The sequence below is a fragment of the Abrus precatorius genome, unplaced genomic scaffold, assembly GCF_003935025.1.
Source record: "Abrus precatorius isolate BTA unplaced genomic scaffold, Abrus_2018 Scaffold6, whole genome shotgun sequence".
NCBI classification, from domain to species: Eukaryota; Viridiplantae; Streptophyta; class Magnoliopsida; order Fabales; family Fabaceae; genus Abrus; species Abrus precatorius.
The window spans coordinates 4,089,290-4,114,511 of NW_020874406.1; the positions used below are offsets into that span (position 1 = coordinate 4,089,290).

The 25,222-nt window shown below is 32.8% G+C and overlaps 1 protein-coding gene across 1 annotated transcript; it reads left to right on the forward strand.

Moving 5' to 3' along the window:
* The first annotated feature begins 512 nt into the window (after nucleotides 1-512).
* LOC113868715 (myosin-1-like) lies at nucleotides 513-22,189 on the forward strand. The gene is made up of 24 exons (XM_027504552.1): nucleotides 513-781; nucleotides 1,419-1,818; nucleotides 3,609-3,710; nucleotides 3,812-3,955; nucleotides 4,047-4,197; nucleotides 4,310-4,337; nucleotides 5,535-5,700; nucleotides 6,233-6,296; nucleotides 6,420-6,433; nucleotides 6,596-6,680; nucleotides 7,268-7,371; nucleotides 7,510-7,648; nucleotides 9,633-9,751; nucleotides 10,363-10,515; nucleotides 10,631-10,720; nucleotides 10,844-10,921; nucleotides 16,977-17,135; nucleotides 17,587-17,793; nucleotides 18,386-18,591; nucleotides 18,719-18,854; nucleotides 19,641-19,770; nucleotides 19,863-20,009; nucleotides 20,926-20,993; nucleotides 21,122-22,189. The coding sequence occupies exons 2-24, from the start codon at nucleotides 1,435-1,437 to the stop codon at nucleotides 21,779-21,781; spliced, it is 3,534 nt and encodes a 1,177-aa protein (XP_027360353.1). The 5' UTR covers nucleotides 513-781; nucleotides 1,419-1,434; the 3' UTR covers nucleotides 21,782-22,189.
* The last annotated feature ends 3,033 nt before the right edge of the window (nucleotides 22,190-25,222 follow it).

Below are 25,222 nucleotides of genomic sequence, written 5' to 3' on the forward strand. Positions count from 1 at the left end.
TTTGATATAATCATAAATTTCAGGAGCAAATACTTATAATTTATTAGCCTACTAGCCTTGCCTAGCGTGTTGATAATATTTTATTTGATTAATTTTATGATTTTTGTCATTTAACGTAGGACGGTGCCGGTGTGGTGCTAATAACTGACGACTTTCCCAAAATCCCAAACTAGTAGTTGAGCTTCATAGGGTTAGTTTTGTCTATGTGACTCGAACTATAAAATGCTGTGCATTGAATTTTCATTTCAAAATTCAAAATCTGTTGGCAAAAAGATAAAAAGCCCGCAAATTTTAAATGCCACAAAAATCCCATAAATGTAAAAGATAAGACCTCTTAAATACATATTAATAATAAATTAGGAGAGGATTTATTGACATTTTCAACGAGTTTAAGTTAATAAATTGAGTTTCTTAATTTGTTTTTACTTTATCTATTTTTTTATTAGATTGTGTTTAATTTAAAAAGCAACGGAAAGGAAAAGAAAGCAGAAAAGCTGCTTCATCTCCACACGCCGTGGATGGTTGGCAAATTATTTTCATTTTCTCTCTCAACTTTCTCGGAAACCAAACAATTACAAACATCCCTTTTGTCAGACACAGTGTTGCTGAGGTTGTTCTGAATGCTTTCATTTACTTCTTCTCCATTCTGCAAGATCTTCTTCTTCTGCTCCGTTATGCTTCTTTCTGCCTCATCAGTTGTTTTCACACGCTGATCAGAGCTTCATCTGTTTCTTAACTGACACAGCATGTGCTCAAGTTACTGGATCGGTGAAGAAACTAGGTGCTTTTTCTGAGCTTCATGTTCTTGCTTTTTGTGTTTGTTTTTGTGTCCTCTCGTTGCTCACTCGAAGTGAAATGAATTGAAAATTGTGATGTTGAGTGTGGCATTTGAGCTCGTTTTCAAGTTTCTGTGTTTTGCTGGTTTCTTTCGCGGAGGATAAAAGTAACACGTTCGAATTTTCAATTTTTATTTATTCAGCAATTCATGTTGCAGGAAATCGGAGGATCTGCTGTTGTAACTTTTACATCATTTTTAATTTTTTAATTTTTGAAGTTTCAAGCATTAAGATGTTTAAGTATCAGATCGGGAAGGTTTAGGTTTGGAACTTGAATTGAAGGTTTAGCTTTGTCAGATTGATGATTTTGAATTTTACATAGCTTTGGTGTTAGGATGAGGTTGAGTGTGTCATGACTCATGACAACTTTTAAGGGAGGAGCATGCAACTATAGAGTCTGTGTCTGGAGCTATGGTCCCCTCCATTATATGTATGTTTATCTAATTAGGCCATTCAACGGGGCCTTGCTAAAAAGTTTGAGGTGCACTTTTGGTTGAGAAGAGAACCTTTGTTTCTTTAGAATCTTATCTTTGGGCAATTGTTATTGGTAGGTGGTAACTATTCTTGGTTGTCTTGTAGCAGAGCTGTTTAAGGGAAAATGTCTCTGACGTCCAACTCCAAGGTCCTGCCTGCTCTCCACTCTATCAAATCGTTGCCTCCTGAGTTCAAGGTTAGTGCTGGTAATCTGACCCCCGGTCTAATGGAAAACCATGGCGATGCTAAATTGAGAAGCAGTGATGGGATTGTATCCAGTAGTTCGCAGAGCCATGCTCTAATAGGGGAGGTTTCTGAGGAAGCTCAGAACCGTGCCGGTGATATGGGTCTTTATGATGAGGATTTAGCGTACAGCGGAAAAACCTTAGAAGACAGGCCATCAATTGCTGATGAAGACTTAGAATCTGTTTCTCTGCCCTTCCCATCAATTTCAATGTCCTCTAGGGAACGCAGGTGGAGTGATACAACACCTTATGCTTCAAAGAAGGTACTTTTGGCTTTTCAATTTAATCTCATGTTGGGTTTTGAAAGTGCTTAATGATACTTGAAATATCATTATGGAAAATGTTATCCTCAACCCTTGGCGCCGAGGATAAACAACTAAAATTGCTAAGCTTTTATTGGGAAAGAAAGTATTTATTATCTTGAGAATATAACAGTGTAATACATGTTATATATTTTTTAATAAAATTTTACTATTTGTAGGTGCTTAAAATCAGCCCCAATGGTTGAAGTTAACAAACCATGTTACCATATAATAATTATTCGCTTGGATAAATAACGATTTTTCTGGAAGAATGTTCTCAAGAAATTGATGCATTTTTTTTTCTAAAATCATTTTATTTCGAAGTTTGAATATCAAAATTGTGTTTGTGTTTATTTTAGGTTAGTTATATTGTTTATTATTAGATTTTATTCTTTCTTTCACAAATTGTATTCAGGAGCTTCAGAATGATTCTGTGAAGTATTTTTATCTTTTCTTAGTATAGATATACCCTAAGTCCAAACTGCTACAGAGTGTGCTTCCATAGTCATGAATGTTAGCAACAGTAGCAGAACATCTTATTGAAATTTGATGTGAGTTTGTAAATACTTGATACTGACAAGATGGAGACTGGAGAGACAATGGTAGGAAAGTTCATATTCTGCAGTTTTCAGTTTTGGTTGAGTGTCAGATTTGGATCATGATCAAAATCAATTGAATACTGAAAGTACATCTTAGACAAAGGCAGGCCAAAAGAAATGAAGAATGGGGCAAGATATTGATCTAGTCTTCTAGCAGAAAACTTCAATTCCATGGGTAACCAGGAAACAATGAAAATCCTAATAACACACTAATTCTACTGGAGTCACCTTACTGTATCCTAAAATAAACTAAATAATACCTCTAAATAATTCCCTATGAAATTGGAAAAAAACCATTGTAATTCGCCCCTCTATGTCCTGCATCAATATGTTTACATAAGAAACTCTAATTTTCAAAATTTTTGACAAGTTTTAGGTGTCTGTATCATTGGTCTAATGTTCAATTGTATTGCTGTGCTTTTTTTAGGATGTAAAGGATTAGAAAGAGCTGATGGGAAACTTGTGTGTATTTTTAGCTTTGGCAGTAATAATTAGTTAAGCAGGCTATAGAAAAATTTGCACTAGAGAAGTCAGTATTGTTTTAAAACTTGCATCTGTAAGAAGTTCTACTACATGTAGAACTTTTTATTTGAGAAACTTCTCTTTATCCCTGTGAGTCTGACATGGAAAAAGAAGAATTAGATGGATGGATAGATAAAGATACAAAATTGGCATCTGCTGAAAAAACCCAATTGGCTGAGGCAATATCCTTAAAAGAGAGGTTTTAAATAAATGGGCTATTTAGTTCCATTTCAATTTCTTTGATGCAATAAATTTAGAAGCTGGTAAGATAGGGGCTGTGGCTAGTCTCTTTGTCATTTTTCATTTTATTGACTCATTTCCTTATATCTCTCGTGTGTAGACTGCTAAGAGTGTCTTGGTAAAGAGTAAAATATGTAAATTTATATATTTGCGACTGTTTGTTGTTTGTCAGTATTCTATTTGCAAACAAAAGCATCTATTTATTTTTTACTGGGGAATGCCACGGAAGTCATTCTATCAAAGCTTTCACTGAAATTTTATAAAATTTTTCAAGACATTGAATGCTATATAAAGTCAGTTGTTTTATGAGTGAGTTTGAATCATCAATCATTACTAGATAGTTTAAAATTTGTTATGTCTATCCCTTGCTGCTAAAGCTCACTATTTCAGAAGCTTCAGTCTTGGTTTCAACTTCCAAGTGGGAACTGGGAGCTGGGGAAGATAATAACAACATCTGGAACTGAATCTATCATTTCACTGCCTGATGGGAAGGTAAGATAAATTATAATATTTCTCCAAAATGGTTCTCTTCATTTTTGGCTTTATTAATACTAACTTGGTTTTCTTTGCCCCACCGCTGGGCCTAATTATAGGTTTTGAAAGTGAAAGAAGAAAGTTTAGTACAGGCAAATCCTGATATCCTTGATGGGGTGGATGACCTCATGCAATTAAGTTATTTAAATGAACCGTCAGTTTTATTCAACCTGCAATATAGATACAATCAAAACATGATCTATGTAAGTCTTCATGTCTCTAAGTTTTTTGCATCAATTTGTTTCTCGATTATAACTTTGAACATATTTATGTGTATAACTATGTACATTTCAGACAAAAGCAGGACCTGTTTTGGTTGCTATAAATCCCTTTAAGAAAGTTCCTCTATATGGTAATGATTATATTGAAGCCTACAAGCGTAAAGCAATTGAAAGCCCACATGTATATGCAATCACAGACATGGCCATCCGAGAAATGATACGTGGTAACTTTTTATTTCCTTATATGTACATATATGGTTGAAATTTTAGTGGTTCAGATCACTTCCATGTGTTTTGAGCATGAACTTCTTACTCTGACTCTGCTTTGTTTTCCAGATGAAGTTAATCAATCTATAATTATAAGGTCAGTAATATTTTTGTTGAATTCTTTTTTATGAGCAGCTGGTATGACCAACTGTAGTTAATTTCTTTCTGTAAGGTGCTTTAATTTAAACTTTATTTTAATTGTAGCTTGTGTAAATATTGTATGAAACTGTTCTTAATTTTCATTCTTATTTTTAAATTGTGAACTGAAAATTATCAAGGTCATTGCATTTATTATTGTCTACAGTTCTATATTGGAGAATTAATGATAAGATCCTTTGGAAAACCACACCATAAAAGCTAGTGGTTGTAGTCAGAGAGCCCAAGGCCTTATAAACACTACACTAGAATCCCATACTTCCATTTTGGGGCTCCTGTGCCATACCTTGCAAGTGGATCCTAACAATTAACTAAACATTTCCATTTTTTAAAAGCTACTCAGAATCTTAGATTGGTCATTTCCCCTGGAAATTATTCTGGATCATGTGAGGGGGTAGGGCCACAAATCTGTAGGGATCACGCAAGAAAGTAAACTTTGGTAAAAATATTTCCAACAGTTTAAAGATTGGTTAATTGTTTGAATTCCTTTTTTATAATATTCATTTTCTCCAAAAGTTTATTTGTCTATAATCTATATTAAATATTGTACTTTCCCTTGAGAAAAGATATACCCCCCTGATCCCCTCCTCCAAAAGAAAGAAAACAAGTGAAGAGAACCTTACAACTCCTAGTTGCTCAGATTTAATTTGATATTTATGACATTCTCTTGTATTTTTCTTTTCTTTTGTTCTTGTAAAATATTCTTATTTCTTTTTGATTTCTCTCTTTCCTTTTTTGTATTGAATTTGTTCCTTATTTCTGTAATTAGCATATTTGGGTATGATTGACACCCGTAACTTTAGCATAGAATTAATTATCATAGCTGTATAAATAGGCACCATTGTACATTGTAAAAAGAATCAGAAAATATTCATTCAAGTATACTGTTCGGTAATTTTTCAAGTGAGGTACTTTTCCAGATTTACTGGTTAGTGACAAACAAAACTTGTTTTAACAATCCCATTTTCCATCTTGGGTCTGGTTAAGATTTTGATGGATATAAAAGCTTCTTGATACTGTCTGCAGATTTTTTCCATCAATGTCAAGCTTTTGCTTGGTTTTCTTGACCTTGTGTGCCCTGTAATTGTCTTGTGTCTGAATTGGGAGCTATAATTATAGTTTCCATGTACATTTTCAGTGGTGAAAGTGGAGCAGGGAAGACTGAGACAGCAAAGATAGCAATGCAGTACTTGGCTGCCCTTGGTGGTGGAAGTGGAATAGAGTATGAGATTTTAAAGACTAATCCAATACTAGAAGCCTTTGGTAATGCAAAAACATTGAGAAATGACAACTCAAGTCGTTTTGTAAGATTCCTGATGCATCATATTAATTCTTTAAGTTACCATTCTTGTGAGTTTCTGATACACTCCCTCACTTTCAGTCACAGAAAGAGTAGATATATGTGAATGTGTGTAGTGTTATTTGAGTATGATAATGGAACAACAGTGAATAGATGACCCTCAGAAGATGAGAATTCACATGGGGGCACTCCTCTGTTTAAATAACAGAATGAATCTGCACCCTTCCCCTAATAGATCTCCCTCTATGTTCCTCACTTCAATTCCCTTTCCTACATGCCTAAATGACTAGCATTTTCCCACCTCCTTCACATACTTCTGTTCCTTCCTATTCAGCCAAACACCTCTAGCACTTTTTAGTTTTTACACTTTCACAAACTTAGCCTGGGCCAATCAACTACTTGTGCTGTTGACATATGATCCATTTGGTAATGTGGGTTGCTGACAGTTTCTAGTTGCAATTCTCTTTATTTTAAGCAGGTGATCATATATTCTTTTGATGCTGGAAGTTCTCATAATTTGGTTGAATTTTTGACAGGGAAAGCTCATTGAGATTCATTTCAGTGAAACTGGAAAAATCTCTGGCGCTAATATTCAAACATGTAAGTTTTGTGCTGTTTAACCCATTTGTCCTTGCTCTCGCCAAAATATTTGCAACTAACTATAATGTTAAATTTTTTGCATGTGTTGAATCCATGCGTTTCTCCTGGCATAACCATAAACAGTTTTACTGGAAAAGGTAATTATCCTTCTTTTGATCTAATTTTTGTCATGAATCAACTATCCCAAAAGTGTAAACTTCTAGGTCACACAAATGGTTTTAAATTGCATTTCTAATTCTAAAAATGTTTTGCTCTAAATTATACTCCTATTACACTAATTATATTCGGTATGTGAACAGTCTAGAGTAGTCCAATGCAATGAAGGGGAAAGGTCCTATCATATATTTTATCAGCTGTGTGCTGGGGCACCTCCCTCTCTCCGGGGTAATTACTAGCTTATAACCTACTTCACTTCTGCAAATATATTTGTTGCATATTGTGGATACTTGTTAAGTCTCTAAATTGTCAATGGAGAAATGCCTTATTCTTTTGAGGTTGTTGCAAATAGCTTCTATGAATTGTGGAAATCTACCAGTTGAACCCACAAAAAATGGGAGATGTTAAATACAGCCAATATCCAAACCCAAAATTTTTAAAGTTTTCTTTTGCAATCAATTTGTTTAATATGAATCCTTTTGTAATCAATTCTTTTACTATCAACCCAAGCATGTACCTAGTTACCTATTGCTCAATAAAATAATATATTTCAATTAAAGGTTTAGGCATAAACAGTATGGGCTCTAAACCAACGAAGGGCCTTTGACTATGATCTCTTGTTAGTTAGGAGAATACTGATAATTTAATCTCACTAATTAATCAATATACTTTGAAATTAGAACATAGCCTTGCATAAGCTTTGTATACTCTTGTGTTTGGTTTGTCTGAAACATTTAATGCTGTGTGTTTTTTGTTGTTGTTTATTTGACTTTCTATTTCATTTTTTTTTTTTTTATGTTTGATTTATAATTCAGGGAAGCTAAACCTACAAAATGCTGAGGACTATAAATATCTGAAACAGAGCAATTGTTATTCAATTACTGGTGTTAATGATGCAGAAGAATTTCGCTTAGTCACGGTACAGTGTCTTTGTAGTTTAAAGATGATCTGCCTCCATAGACTCTTAAATTATTTTTATTACTTTTTCTTTGATTTACTGATTGATTTTGCAATGATAGTTTGGCACAAATATGAACATACTATAACTTACTTCCAGGAAGCTCTTGATGTTGTCCACATTAGCAAAGAAGACCAGGAGAACGTATTTGCAATGCTTGCTGCAGTGTTATGGTTAGGAAACATATCATTTACTGTGATTGATAATGAAAATCATGTTCAAGCTGTAGATGATGAGGGTAAGAAATTTCCAGAGCCTTCACTGCATGCATTGAAATTATAACATTTTTGAAGTTCAGTAGGCTGCAGATTAGAACAGACACACCTGTCTTAGCATTAGAACTCTGCATCCTATGTTGCAATGTACTGCAAGCAAATTTATGTCTTACATGTTATGGCATGCTTAAACTTAATTAAATAAGCATATCGACAATGATGAATGGAGTTGTCAATGACCAATTTTAAAAGATTAACCTACTAATCCCACTTTTTGAGGATTCATAACTAATCACTGTGACATGGAGAGAAGAAAATAAAAAGAAATAAGAAGTGAGAATAATAGTAATAACAAATCCCTATCCCGCTGGGTGGGTTTAGCTGCATGACTTAATCAACACCAATAAACTTTATTGATAACCAAATTTTTAGTAAAACCACTTAGAGCTAGGTATTATTTTATTGGTTTCCCTGTTGTTTTCTTAGCTCTTCCTTTACCTGTTTGTTTGGACCATTCCATTTGATCCATTTTTCTTACTGGAGTCTATTGGTCTTCCTCTTCCTCCTTTTATGTGTATTTTTCTACTGTACTTAGTGCCTGTTCATCGTTAGGTTTTTGTAGTAATGTCCAAACCTAGAGGGGAAGTCTTTGTAATTGCATGAAAATCTCAATGTTGACTCGCAAATTTACTCATGTTTGAGGAAATTTGTAAAGCTTCTCCCTAATCCTAATAATTGGGTTTGGGAAATTAGTATGTGTTTGAAGAAGAAACTTGCTTCATTCAACATATTCTACAATGGAATAACTTTTGACAGTTTGTATTGTTAATTCATTTTTCTGGTGATTTAAATGGGGAAGATTTATTTTAGTTATGAAATAAGTTGTAGAGTATTTGAAAAATATCTCTCATATCTTTTGTTAAGATGTCCTATTTTAGCTTGGAATATGGCCAAGATACTTCTTACAAGGCTCTTAAAATATAGGCTTTGTTTTCTATTGTTCTCTTGAGCTAACTTTTGGGAGTGAGTTAGGTTTTGTTTTCTATTGTCTTTATTGAACCTGTGATTTATGTGTGTGAAAAAAAAAACATAGTTGGAAGAGGTCCTTGCTTTAGTGCCTAATCATATAGATTAGTCTCTCACCTACTAGGAGGAGGACACTTTTTTAACAACAAATTAAAAGAATATTTTAGAAGATCTCTTAGGGGTATTTTCCATATTTCATTATATTTCTGTTTTTTTCTTCCTTGTATAATTAGGATTAAGAATTTAGGCTGTGTTTGGATATACAACTTATTTAAGCACTTATTCAATAAGTTCTTTTTAAATGATGACTTATACCATAAATTTAACCATGAAACTTATTGGAATAAGCTAAAAATACTTTATTTTGAATAGCTATACTATAAAGCTTGTTGATATAAGCTAAAGTAAGATTTTAAAGTAGGCTCTATATTAAGATACTAAGATGCACTATATCAATATGATATCATTATACTGTTGATCTTATATATTATTATTTACAGTCTCTATTTTCTCTTTTCTTTCTTCCCTACCTAAATCATATACTTTCAACATAGTATCAAAATGTGTATGATCAAGTGGTTAGGATTAGGAGTTTGACCCTTGCCACCGGTATTCTTCTAAATGAAAGTTGAATTTAAGCACAAGATAAGGTGTTTGTGCATAGTCCATGCTTCTATCTTGAAGGGTCATGTTTGAGGGAGGAGCATGTTAGATATAAATTATAAAGCAATTCATGATCCATTGCCTAACAACTTAGGGTTTTAGGATGATAATTGGTCCTTCACGCTGCATATCATTTAAGAATTTGTAGTAACTGTAATTTGTTTTCATTTTTATCTGATAACTTTTAGTTTTATTAACATTTGGTTTATATAATGTCTAAGTTTTGAGGCATATATTTTGAACATGTTCTAGATGCCTTCATGTTTCAAATTATTCAATACCTTTTTGAAAACTGAATCTTTTCTTGGCTTCCTAAAGGTCTGTTCCATGTAGCCAAGTTGATGGGCTGTGACATTGAAGGTCTCAAGTTGACTCTATCAACTCGCAAAATGAGAGTTGGTAATGATAACATTGTCCAAAAGTTGACACTATCACAGGTAAAATGACCACTGGGTTAAAGTTTACAATTGTCTAAACTCTAAAGTTATGGATGGAAAAATGGCAACTCCCTAGATACTAGAAATCTTGGGAACATGAGCGTGTATTGCATTCCTCTCAATGTGGACATGCCAATTGTGTTCCTCATTCAGCATTTAAATGTGAACAATTCAGATGAACATTGGGGCATTAGTCTTGTTATAATGAAGCCCGTTGGATACTTAATATTTGTAAAAGATTGTGTTTAGGGTTTTAGTATATGATCACTGTTCCCGTTAATTTGTATCACTTCATGAAATTGTGTTTTCATTCTAAAGTCCATGTATTTGTACTAGTTGGATCAATACTCTGAATGATTTGGAAATTACATACATATTAAAAGAAAAGAAAATGGATAGTCTACCTGCTGTGAGAGTCTGAATACTGAGCTGCAAACCACCATGATATATTTTAGGGGGGAGGGGGTATATTCCATTTCAAAACATCATGTAAATGGTTATGCTCAACATATAGATTGGTGGGATTGTAAGATGCATGATGACATGAGCTCATAATGATGAGTTTTATCTATTTCAAATATCTTACATAATATATTTTTTTCATCTTGTAGGCAATTGATGCAAGAGATGCTTTGGCAAAGTCAATATATGCATGCCTGTTTGATTGGTTGGTTGAACAGATAAATAAATCACTTGCTGTTGGCAAAAGACGTACGGGTAGATCAATCAGTATTCTAGATATCTACGGCTTTGAATCATTCAACGTATGTTTACACTAAAACTTACCTACCTCTTTCTTTATATTTATCTTTCCATCCTCATCTTGTTTGCATATTAAAATATTTTAGCTCTATTGATGTATGCATTTTATGTTTGCAGAGGAACAGTTTTGAGCAGTTCTGCATAAATTATGCAAATGAGAGATTGCAGCAACACTTCAATCGTCATTTATTCAAGTTAGAGCAGGAGGTATGGACCCCATAGAATCTAAAAGCTTAATTAAGTATTGAATGTTCTCATTTCTTAAATGAATGAAAACAGTGAATACCTCTGAAAGCTAAATTTCTTCTTATACTCATCAATTGCTTTCAGGAATATATTCAAGATGGCATAGACTGGGCTAAAGTTGAATTTGAAGACAACCAAGACTGCCTTAATCTTTTTGAGAAGGTACAAATTTCTTTGTTCCCCAATCCCTTTGCTGCATATTCTCTACTTGCTTGTTAGTTGAATGGTTTCAACTGTTTTAAGAAACAGTAACACGAGAAAAGAAGAGAGAGAGGATCGAGAGAATTTGATATAATCTGAGAATTTTCATTACTCAATGATCTGATACAATATGATGCTTACTGATAGCTAATCACTAAATAGTTAACAAGAGAAGACTAACTAGCTCTATAAGTTACAACTGTTATAACAGAATGTAGAAACTTCCAGATGCTTGCTTAACAGTTTACAAGGCTAACTCTAACATTGTGTCCTCAAACTCAAAGTGGTTGATTGACAAAAGGAAAATCAATTACATTGAGTTTGTTTCTAAACCAGCAGAAGTTGTTACTCCTAATTGCCTTTGTGAGAATATCTGCCTCTGAACATGTGATAGGATGTGGCAGACCAAGAGGCTTTTGTCAATGACCTTTTCTCTAAGAAAGTGTAGATCCAACTCCATATGCTTTGTCCTTGAGTAAAGAATGGGGTTATGAGCAAGTGATACTGTACTGAGATTATCACAGTATATAGTAGTTGAGACAGGTTTTAGTTCATGTTTTTGATCCATAGAACCTCAGTTACAGCAGCTGTCATATCCACACACATAATGTAATAGCTAATAAGTGTAACCCTACACTGATAGAATAGGGGCTGGACCCCATTGTCACTGAAGATTAGTGCAAGGGATCAGCATATGATGTAGTCGAAATATGAGATGATAAACAGTGGGCCTTGCCCAAACTACAAGAAGTACAAAATTTGTTGGCTCTTTATTTATAGATGGCATATTACATCATTTTAGTATGGCTTTTATGGCAAGATAGAGTGGGGTGCCGGGTGCCCCCAATCGATTGTGCCAAATGATGTAGGAAAGGGGTTGAAAGCAGTAGATACAATAGGATAACCAAAAGTATTAGTTGTTGAACAACAACAAAAACCTCCAAGCCTCATATCAGTAGGTGAGGTTAGCTACACGGATCATACGATGCCATTGAGATCGGTCAAAAACCAAATTTTCAGAAATCTAGTTAATACAAACCATTATATGCCTTTTCCAACTCAATAAAAACCATGTGTAAGTCTTTTTTCTTATAGCGATATTTTTCCATCATTTTTCGTAAAATATATATAGCTTCTTTTATAGACTTTCCTGACATAAAACCAAATTGATTTTTAGCAATCTCAGTTTCTTCTCATATTCTATGTTTAATCACCTTTTCCCATAACCTTATAGTGTGGCTCATGAGTTTAATCTCTCTATAGTTTGCACAATTTTGGATATCACCCTTGTTCTTGTATATAGGAACCAAAGTGCTCTTTCTCCATTCATCTATCATATTCTTAGATTTCAAAATTTCATTAAAAAGCTCAATGAGCCACTTTAGTCCTTGTTTTTCCAAACTTTTTCAAACTTCCATAGGGATATTATTAGGGCCAATTGCTTTACCATTCTCCATTCTCTTAAGAGTTTCTTTTACTTCTCCAACTCAAATCCTACAGTAATAGGCCAAATTTAGTTCGTCCACTTGCACTTCTAATCTTGCTATATTTCCACTTACTTTGTCCCTCGTTAAAAAGATTATAGAAATATTTCTCCCATCAGTCTTTGATCTCTTGATCTGAAACCAAAACTTCTCCTTATACATCTAACTTGACTAGTTTATAAATTCTCCTTTCCTCATACTTTATCCCAAGATCTTGATAAAATCCCTTCAAAAGTCTAGGACTGTGCTTCACTCACTGCTTTTCTTATCTCATTTCTTACCGTCCAATACCTTACCCAATTTTCAGCATTATTACATGTATTGAAAGTTTTAAAACACATCCTATTCTCTCTAATCTTCTCTTGCACACTTTCATTCCACCACCATGATTTTTTGTCTTTTGGTCCAAAACATCTACATTCACCCAAAATTTTCTTGGCAACTTTTCTAACCTTCGTAGCCATATTGTCCCAAATGATGTTAGGATTACCTTGTGTTGACCAGCTACTCTTCTACCAACTGCCTCTGAAAGTCCAATAGTTTCTCATCTTTAAGTAATCATTACTTAATTCTTAGAATACTAACTTGTCGATTTCTTTGTTTACCAGTCTTAAAACAAACATCAAGGACCAAGACCCTATGTTGTGTAATAAGACACTCTCTTGGAATCACTTACAATCCTTGCAAATTCCGCTCTTAATAGTAATTAGACGTTTCACCCTCTTCTTAAAATAAGTGTTCATAATCTTAAAGTCGTAGGACATTGAGAAATCAAGAATGGATTGGCCTTCCTCGTTAACTTTCCAAAACCGTAAACACCATGAGTCCTTACAAATTGTCTTGTTTCACAACCAACATGTTCATTAAAGTCTCCACCTATGAAAATCTTTTCAGTTTGTGGGATGTCTTGGATCAACCCCTCTAAAACCTCCCAAAACTTTGCTTTCAAATGGACTTCATTAATGATAGTGTCTTGTGCAACCAATAACTTTAAGGACGTGTTCCTATCTCCAATCCTTTTTATCTCTACTATGTTCTTTTTCCAACTATTATCCACAATTATGCCTACTCTGTTCTTTCCCTTGACTTTTCCTATGAACCAGAATTTGAAATTTGTAGTATGGAGGTTTTTAGCCTTATTTCCAACCCATTTTGTTTCCTGTAGGAACAAAAAGTATTAGTAGTTGAACAAATAGTAGTATTTTGTCAAGAAGGAAACTTATGTGGCAGTGATGTATGTAGGTTGCAGCATCATGTGATGAAATTTGTAGTCCATCAGCTCCAAATGATCCTTACAGTAGAATGTCATGTGAAGCGTGAGATTTCACAAAGCAATGTTTAGGATGAAACTCCAAGAACACGATTCTCTCTGGCAAATTGACTCATGCTACTAAGTTCTTGGTGATTGAAGGAACGAGTAATAGATTATGGAGAAAGAGTGTGGTTGTAATGGTGATTGAAATTGTAAACTTTCAAGTGAAGTAATGGGCTAATCTTGTCCCTTTCCTATATGAACTTGCTCAGGTCCTTGAAACGGCACACTGTTGGAGATTGTCAGAATAAGGAGTTACATGGTGAGTAGCTCCAAAATAAGGAAACAACTCTTGGTTGATGGTTCAGCAGGTGCAGTGAAGAATGCATGTAGCATCTGCCATTTTGAAAATGGCAAAACTCGCAATGCAATAACCATTACATGGTGGCAAGTACAAAATCTGCTTTGCAAAAATGCTATAGTGGTGCAATAGCCACTATTCAACAACACTATTTCAAACAAAAGCTCTTGACAGACTTTGATACTTTCTGGAGATTGAGATGGCACAATCCAAGTGTGGTGTTATGATTTTCCAAAGAAAGTATGCAATGGATATCCTAGAGGAAACATGATTGATGGGAGCCAAACCTGGATACTCCTATGGATCCTAATACCAAACTTTGCAAATCAATGAGAGCCACTTTTAGATCTAGAAAAGTATAGAAGACTTGTTGAATAATTAAACTATTTGACAGTTATTCGCATAAACATCTCTTTTGTAGTTAGTTCTTTAACTCCCCTTGTGACGAACATGAGGATGCAATAATCCACATTGTGAAATATATTAAAAAAGCTCTAGGAAAAGGTCTCTTATATGAAGACAAAGGAGATACTTTGGTTGTGAGGTATTCGGATGCAGATTGGGCAGGATCACCTAGTGATAGGAGGTCTACATCTTGCTATTGCATCTTTATTGGTGGAATTCTAGTTTCTTGGAAAAGCAAGAAGCAAAGTGTAGTTGCAAGGTCTAGTGCAAAAGTAGAGTATCAAGCCTTGGCTTAAGCCACTTATGAACTTATCTAGCTTAAACAACTACTCAAAGAATTGAGATTTAGGGAAGTTAGATAGATAACACTTATTAGCAATAATCAAATAGCTTTCTAAATTGCATCAAATTCAGTTTTTTATTAAAGGACTAAATATATTGAGATTGACCTTTCACTTCATTAGAGATAAGATTTCATCTAGAGACATCACTACTAGCTTTGTAAATTCTTATGGTTAAATAGAAGATGTCTATTCCAAGTCTTTAAGAAGTCCTTGAATTAGTTATACATGCAATAAGTTTGGTGCATATGATTTATATGCTCCTGCTTGAGGGGGAGTATTAGAATTATATAATTATAATATATTAATAATACTGTAAAATTAGTATCTTTGTAATTACAGTAAATATGTATTTGTATGTTATGTATCAATGATCCCTATTATAAATATATGTTCTGTTGTGTAGTCAAGACACAAATTCATCCTATGTTTCTCGCTTTCCTTTCTCAACACACTCTACAATTGGTACCCATGGATAAAACATTCATAAATAATGATATAATTAATGAGAAACTGCCAATTCTCAACTTTTTGGACACTGGCAGATTTGAGATAGGAAAAAGAAAGTCTCTAAAACATAATTTGATTGCTCTACAAAATGCCAAATTAAAATATTTCAAACCCACATTTAAATAAAGGATTAAGCCATTAATTTGAAACCAAAAATTCTAAAAAACATTGGCCACATATAGCATGGATTTTCAGCTCAAAAAGGGGAAAATATATTAGTTTAATTGGTTAAAATGATTTAAGTAGGAGAATAATACTTAGTTTTAGTTTTTTGTACCAAGAACAATTGATTTTGGAAGTGTTTTTTGCATCAAAATTGAAAAGAAAATGGAGGATCTGCAGCTGCACAGTTATGTAGAGAAGAAAGAGGAAATGAATAGTACCCTGGTCTTATCCACCATTTCATATATTAAAATAAAAAATTTGTTAATATAATATTAGTTTTCTTTATGTACATTTTTTAAACAAGATATAGAGAGCTCTATAATTCAAATAAAATATAAAATTAGGTAGATAGGAATTTAATTTAACTTAATTTTGACACCAAATTTTTCTACTTCTGCGCTAAAAAAAGTTGAATAAAAATTTTTGGTTTACATTTAAAATTAAAGGAATAAATTCACTAAAACTCCAACAAAAAATCAAAGTAAAAAAAATATTATAAAGAAATTTATTTTTATGCTTCAGATATTATTTGCTAGCTAAAATAAATTTGTCTAGTTTTTAACAATTTTTCTGGATTAAAAATGTCATTTTTTTTGGGTTTTTAAGCATTTTTTAATTTTTACTGCTATAAATGAATAATTTTTGAAACTGCTTATTTTTAAAATTAAAAATCATCAAAAAATTCTTAAAAATATACTTAATAATAATAAGTAACTACTATAGTGAAAATGAGGATGTTACAGCTGCAAGATATAACACTAAAGGTAGTTGAAGGTGGAGGTTGTACAAATCTATTGGGACAGAGTTCTGTTATTGCATTTTTTCTTGCTTGAATTTCTTTAAATATTTACAGTGTTGATTTGATTATGAATATAAGTTGTATTTTGATCTGATGAACGGAACCAATAATAACTGTCATGAACAGTCATGTGTTATTAGATTAAAATGTAATAATAACTGTCATGTTGGCAGTTATGGGTACAACGTAGAAGTTGGGAGCAGTAATATATTATTAGAATATGCCTTAGAAAATAACTTATCCTTCATTAGTTGTTCTGTATAAACATTAGAAACTGCATTGATGACATTTAATTATTGAAAATAACTGATGACAGTTATGTATTAGGGTATATTTGATAGTAGGGTGTGTAATCAGGTTTTGTTATTCGCAATTTGTGGACAGAGTACTCTCTGTAGGAGACTTTTGTCTCTGGGACAACAAGTGTATTACTTAGGTGATTTTTGTGTTCTTAGGTGATTTTTGTGTTCAGCATTATATGTTATTTGTTTATCCATTGTTGTTCGATCATTTGACTGGGAAGGTAAACAGTATTGATACTGTTTAGTTTGTGATGCTTTGTCAACTATGATTCCTTTTTCAATAATCAGTGAAGAACTATAAATAGATGAAGTTTGTCTGTGGATATTCAGATATTCTGACATTTATGATTAGAAACTAGAAATTCTTGTATCTTAAACTTGACTCCTTTATTTGCAGAGGCCCCTGGGATTATTATCCCTGTTAGATGAAGAGTCCACTTTCCCAAATGGCACGGATTTAACGTTTGCTAACAAGCTTAAACAGCATTTAAATTCCAATTCATGCTTCAAAGGAGAAAGAGACCAAGCCTTTACTGTATGCCATTATGCTGGGGAGGTATTAATCTGATCATGTTCTATAAGTAAATGCTAGTTATTCACTCTTTGACACGATACACTCTTTACTAATGGTTGAAATTCATGTCGAACCCACTTCCTATTTAGTAATACTATTGTTTAATGGGTTCTCTCAAATTTCAACCAATAGTAAATTATACGTCAAAGATTTTGTTGCAAGCATTCCTCTAAGTATAATGATTTATGTGTCCAATTGATATTAGATTGCCATAAGTGTGGCATTCAATTTGATCTATGTAAGGAGTAGGACACTACACAAAACTTGAATCCACATATTAATTGACCATAATTTTTATTGAAATTTTATACTTAATATTTCTGAATTCCAAATGCTATCTTTATCCTTAAAGCAGAGGGTTGCTTATTTCTTATTAATTTAATTTGCTTGCCTGACCTGACTGTTTGATAGTTCTACTTGTTCCTTTCTTCAGGTCACCTATGATACAACTGGATTCCTAGAGAAGAACAGGGACCTTTTGCACTTGGATTCGATCCGACTTCTATCCTCATGCACATGCCATCTTCCTCAAATATTTGCATCTCATATGCTCACTCAGTCTGATAAACCGGTAGTTGGTCCTTTGCACAAGTCAGGTGGAGCAGATTCCCAAAAGCTAAGTGTAGCAACAAAATTCAAGGTACATCAGTTTTTAATTATAAGGTGACTCTAAACTTCATTTATCATGAAAGGATCTAATACTTTGGCAAACTAATATTTTTTTTCTTCTAGCCTTCTATTATATATATATATATGTATATATATGTATATATATATATATATATATATTATTGTGCAATTGATGGTATTCATCTTGATCAAACCATGCAAAATGCACTTGGAAAATAATCTTGCTGTTATAAATATCAAGGAGCCTGCTTTTGATATGGCCTATCAACCAAGATATTTCAAATTATTTCGCTTAATTGTTATGAATAGTTAATAATTAATTCAAGTCACATGTTTTACTAAGTAACTAGTGCTTGTAACTTGGTTTAGGTGATCAGAAGTAGGATGGGGTACTGATACAAATATTGTAATTTTGTTAGGGGAAAAATGTAAGTAGGGGTTGGGGATAGAGTAAAAATTCTGAATAATTAAACCATTTAATTTTTGAAAGCTACATAAATTGTCATCTTGTCCTTTCTCATAGAAGCAACTTAAATATCATATCTACAGGTACTGATATTTATCTCACTTTAGTTGACACTATTTTCTCTAATGGCACCCAGGGTCAATTGTTCCAACTGATGCAACGTTTAGAGAGCACTACTCCACATTTTATACGCTGCATTAAACCCAATAATCTCCAGTCACCTGAGTCATATGAGCAAGGGCTTGTACTGCAACAGCTGAGATGCTGCGGGGTCTTGGAGGTAGTTCGAATATCAAGATCTGGCTTTCCAACAAGAATGTCTCACCAGAAGTTTGCCAGAAGGTTTAATAACAGAAAGAAATTGATGATTTATATCCTTTCAATCGCTACCACCTTCCACATCCCCTCTGCCCTGGTGCTTTTGCATTTGTCTAACCTTTTTCTTATTGGTTTGGGTGTGTTGAATCAGATATGGTTTTCTCCTCCTTGATAATGTTGCATCTCAGGATCCACTTAGTGTTTCAGTTGCAATTCTTCATCAGTTTAATATTTTGCCTGAGATGTATCAAGTTGGCTACACAAAATTATTTTTCCGAGCAGGACAGGTAATAGACGTTTATCATTTGAATGTTTGTACAAAATATTTGCTTTTATTTGATCCCCCAAAATCTGTCAATGAATGTTGGTTCGAGTGGTACATTCTTAATTCACTTTAAGCAAAGTTTCAATTTCAAGTCTTGTGTAGAGCAAAATTTCCTATTGGAGAGTTAGCCCTACCATGCTATGGATGTTCTCAATTTGAATAGGATTGCCTCCAAGGGAGGATATCCGTGGTTTAAATAAATAGAAAGCTTGATTGCACTTTTTTCCCTCACACAAACCTATGTGTGATTTTGGTCTGTCTACTTTTAATTCATTGCATTTAGTCCTCCTGGTTTCCTAATTGTTCAAATTAAGTCTCACCTCAAAATATCACTCAATAACAAAATATCACTTCAAGGGAGGACATATGGCATATTATTGATTTGTATAATTAGTAAAGAAAAATTGTATAAAGTATTTAAATAAAAATATAATAAAATTTATAAAATATAATAAAATCCTTTTTTATTTTATTATTTTATATATTTTTCTTTGTGAATTTGTATAAATTAATGATACATTATTTCTCTTTTATATTTTGTTATTTATTGGAAGAAATTTTGAAGTAATGATAAGATTTGAACAATTGAAAAATTATGTGGATTAAAAGTGCAAATTAAGTCTAAAAATAAGATCCCCAAAATCTTTAATTATCTTCATGTACTTTTTAAACTAGGAAATTTTGAGCTTCAGTGATTGGAGCGTAGGATGAATATATTCCAATTTATGCTGCTTTGCTGAGATTGCAGATTGGTGTGCTGGAAGATACTAGAAATCGTACCCTCCATGGCATTTTACGTGTCCAAAGTTGTTTTAGGGGTTATCAAGCTCGTTGTTTTCTCAAGGAGCTTAGGGGAGGAATCACTATTTTGCAATCATGTATATCATTTTTTACTACCTCATTCTTTTAGCCTTTCGTAGTGGCTGAAGAAAGGTATAAATAAATGGAAACATCTTACCTATTCATGCAGTTATTAGGGGAGCCACAACCAGAAAGGCATATGCAGCTTTACTTAAGAGACATAGAGCTGCTGTTATTATACAGAAGCGGATGAAAGCAGTATTTGCAAGAAGCAGAATGAAGACTATTAGTGATGCTGCAATAGTCATACAATCAGGTAAGATTTCTTATTTTATAAAATCTAAGATCTGGTACCATTTTTCTTTTGCTTGAATGTTCTAATTAGGGCTTTTAAAAACTGAAAACCATCTTTCTTCAAGATGAGTGGCCCTGATTACTGTATGAGTGCTACTATGTTGCAATTATAGGGTTTTAGGAATTGGAGAGAATAAATAGAAAACCATCTTACTTGTTTACTATGATATATTAAAATAAGGTGCAATGAAATGATAAAACCTAAAGCACTCACCCCTATTTATATTAATGATCCTAATCAAATAAGGAAACAAATCATAAAATTGTTAGAGAACATGGAAACTGAGAAAATAGGAAAACTAATCCTAAGAGAATTTAAAACAATAAGGAGCCAACGGACAAATATAGACTAGCAACAAGAAAAACCATAGTGACACGGAAACAACTGGGGCACAGCATTGGTAGGAATAGTGCAAAAATGGAGTGTAAGAGTGTGTGATATGTGCTTTGCATTTAGGGAACCTAGCAATGGAATAGCAATAGAACATGTTATAAAGATGGTACTGTTTCAATAACATGCTGCAATTATGGGGTTTTAACTTTTAAGTATAAGAGAAAATAGAGAAAAAAAGACTTTGAATAATATTTACTTGTGTACTGTGATATATTACAATAAGATGTATTATGATGATAAACCTAAAGTATTCACTCCCTATTTATACGAATAATGCTACTGAATAAGTACATAATCATAAATTGTTATAAAACATGGAAAAATAATACCAAGAGAAATCTGTAAGATACTGTAAAATATTCCAAGATATATTCCAACATTATACATCAAAGAATGCAATATTTTTTTGAAACATGGACAACTATCTTTTCAATGGTATTGTTGGTAAATTTTTTTGCAATTTTATTCAAGCTACTTTTTGCAGGTATTCGTGGTTGGTTGGTCAGGAGATGCTCAGGAGATATTGTATTTTTGAAATCTGGAGACATGAAGGTATTCTCTTTCCCATAGTTTAGACTATAATATTTAACTCATTTTGTTTTTGTTTTTTTACAAACGGTTATATTTTGCTCATAATGGCTCCATCTTTGTGACATTTACAATCATTAATGCCCAAACAGACAAAAGAGTCAGATGAGGTTCTGGTCAAGTCGTCTTTCCTGGCTGAATTACAGCGCCGGGTACTCAAGGCTGAAGCTTCCCTGAGAGAGAAAGAAGAAGAAAATGACATCCTTCATCAACGTCTTCAACAATATGAGAGCAGATGGTCTGAGTATGAATTGAAGATGAAATCCATGGAAGAAGTGTGGCAGAAGCAAATGAGATCCCTACAATCTAGCCTCTCCATTGCAAAGAAGAGCCTTGCTATTGATGACTCTGAAAGAAATTCAGATGCATCTGTAAATGCAAGTGATGAGCGAGATTACAGCTGGGATGTGGGAAGTAATCACAAACGCCAAGAAAGCAATGGGGCAAGATCAACGAGTGCTGGTTTAAGTGTTATAAGTCGGCTGGCTGAAGAATTTGAACATAGAAGTCAAGTATTTGGTGATGATGCTAAGTTCTTGGTTGAGGTAAAATCTGGTCAGGTAGAAGCTAGTTTGAACCCAGATCAAGAGCTTAGAAGGTTAAAACAGATGTTTGAAGCTTGGAAAAAGGATTATGGGGCAAGACTACGTGAAACAAAGGTCATTTTGAATAAACTTGGAAGTGAAGATGGCACACTTGAGAAAATGAAGAAGAAATGGTGGGGAAGAAGGAACAGTACAAGGATAAATTGATTTTTTTTCAACATTTTAATTTATATTTTATTTTTTGGGGTTCGGTTTTGGTCTATGCACTGTTTCAAGGGCATTGCCAACTAAATATCCGGAAATGAGGAAAATACAATAGGAAAGGTAAAATATAGGAATGGTAGGAAGAGTCCAAGGATGAATGAATTTACAGTAGTTGGGTTAGTTATTGCTAGCCGCCTTTCTTTGTTACATCTCTCTGCATGAGTTGTGTAGATGTATACTACAAAACATAGTGATTAATGTATATCACGCCCACGACTTTTCTGGTATATGATGAATTGCTTGTCAAATTTGTTGTTGAGGAGGCCCCAAGCTGTGATATCCAATACACAGCTTGTTGACCGTGCAAAAGTCATTGTAAAATACTGATATTTATTGAAACTGAAAATTTAATATTGTGAATGCTGTGTCTCGATTGTTAGCTGAACTTAATTATCTTTTTTATGTCAAAGTAAATATGTTATTGACTACAACTGTTAAAAGAACCGTTTTACAAGTCTGTCCTATATTGAGCTGGAATTGGAATTTGGAAGGGTTCTTGACATCTTGTAAGGTACAGAAAGTTTTGAGGTCTGATTTGTCGGTTACACAAAGGGGAAGAGCATGTTCATATTTCAGATTGGGAAAGTCGAGTACTATGTAATATTCCTTTTTCATGGAGCTTTCCTTACTTTGATGAAACTTCATTTTCTTAATCTTTTATTTTTTATTTTTGGTATTTGGGGAGGGGACGGGGAGTCGTGGGGTGAAGAAGGTTGGTGGTTTTTATGGGAAATGGAGATTGAATCCCAAATTTGATACATATGTCTTGAAGCTTCAACTATCAGGCTAACGTTTTAGGACAAAACTCTTTTCATGTAACTTAATAGTATATTATTACACGTTATAGTAGGCCATAAGTCACACTCATTTGTGTTGTAGATGAAAGTGACTAGAGATTAATAACAATAACAATAATTAAGTCTAATTTTATTAGGTGAATTCATTTACATTGATCACATGATATTAATAAGTTCAGTCAAAAATTAAATTTTTAGAAATTTAGTTAATCAAAAGAGATTTAAAATGTCTCTTTTAATAAAAGATTTTTGTGAGTTTCTCTCTATCTTTTTGTATTGGATTAAGTCATGCAATTTACTCTCTTTATTTTGGCATCTCCATAGATTTTCTTTGTATATGACCGAATTATTTCAAATAATTTTTAGCCATCTTTTTCATTATACGTTTTATTTTAATATTCTCTTATATACTATCTTTTGTATTCTGTCATTTTTTGTGTGTCTACTTTGATTCACCTTAACATTCTTATTTATGTCACTCACTTTTTTCTTAAATTGTTCCTTTAAAGTTCAACATTCATTACCATAAAATTGTAGTAGTACTATAAAATTTTCTTTTTAGCTTAATATGTATTTTATGTTCACAAATAACTTATGATATCTTTTTACACTTTAACCACCTAATTTATATTTTATAAGTAACATATTCATTAATTTTTCCATTGTTTAGTATTTGATCTTAAATACCTAAAAATAGAAACTTGTAGTGAAGATTTAGCAAATATTTTCTATTTTCTTCAATGTTACTCACTATATAAATGATCAATCACAAAATGTTATCACTTATTCATTGGTGTTTTACATTTTGAATCTAAAGATCTCGATTAAGAGTGCATATCTTAAATTAAGCTCTAATGACTACATTATTACAGTTTTAAGAATGAGTTATAACTTAAGCTAAGTGACTTAATTAAGAAAAAAATAAGTGAAAAGAATGAAGAAAGAGGAATATCATTTATTAATAAATATTTTTTTTTTCTAAACTATGAGTATCCTTTATTGGAGGCAATCTTATTTAAGCTGGATAAAATTACTGTAGTCCTTTGAGCACTTAATACAGTTGCATTCATTGGAACTCGAATGCGATACCACAAGTTGAAACAACTTCTTACACTTGATCCAAGTGCTCCGCTCCATAATAGTAATAAACATATTTTAATCCAATTATTGATTGATACATTATATTAAAAAGTAAGTTATTGTTCGTTTTGTATTGCATATGAAAGATTTAGGCCCAATCTTATGTAAATTGTTTTGGGGTTACTCTCACTGAATCTTGTTTAAAAATTCCACCACATGCTATTGTTGGATGAAGAGCGTCTCTATTTCTTATTCTAAACATTGAATCATATGGGATATGGATTTATGTGTGTATTTATCATATTATTTAAGCATAAATCAATATCCAAATGTTGCATAATCAAACTTTTAATTCAGATTTAGCATGCATTTTCTTTAGCTAGTTCGAATAACTACTACATTTTGTGTTTTATATACTGATGAAGAGATAAAGAAAAATTTAAAAGCATTTGAAGCTCAAAAGAGAGGAATTTGGATCTCCCAAAGAATCTACTAGGTGCCAATGCAGTTGTCCATGGCTGTGAAGGAAGCCCATAAAAAGAGAAAATCATTACTTAGGTCCAGAGACATCCACTGTCAGCCAGTGGAAATTCTCACAGTCGTGGATCATATTGTCAAGGGCCAGAATGTAGGTTTTCTACTTCAAAGAAATCCACAACCTACTCGTGAAATTTCCCACGGCCTTAGATTGAGTAGCATAGACATGAACTTGGAGTTTTCTATCAGTTTTAAGAGTTTTAAAAGGGGTTTTAATGCAAATAGAAAAGTTAGAGCACAATGTAAGAGTTCAATCTCAAACATCTTGGAAGCATATGTCGAAGAAGAATCAAAAGAGCATCCTGAAAAGATCAAAACATCAGAGACTTTTTGGGATTGGATTCCTAAATGTTCACTACAGGATTTGTCAGAGCAACATACCTCAAAAACAGAGATTATATTTTGTTTCTTTTTTCTAATCTCATCTTCTTTTAATAAACCCTAATTATGTCTAGGTTTATTCTCTTGATTTGTAATACAACAATAACCTAGTAGTTTTCTTATTCCAAGGTTTGAGAGTATCTCAAATTAGTATTAATGACAATGTAATAAATTTTTTATGATCTTTTGATAATCTTGATTTCCTTATTCAATTTTTGGTATTCTTAATGTTTGTGAATTTGTTGAACCCCTTGTTTACATTATTTTAGATGTAAAGTAAAGGACTCAAATATAAATCTTACCATTGAAACCTCAAATTGAAATTGATATTCTAAACCATCAAAATAGGCTAAGTTTTTCAAAGATGAATCACTGAATCACCAAGAGGATAGGTAATTACTTTTTGACCCATGGGACTTCTGGAATGAACTAATTAGACTTTTTTGACAGTTCTAATTTTAGTTTTTAATAAAATTGATTCCTAGAAGCTTATAATGAAAGTAATTATGTTTTTTATTATTTTTCTTTTTTTTCCCCATTTCCTCTTTATTATCTTGTCATTTGGTCACATTTAGATAATTAGGTTATA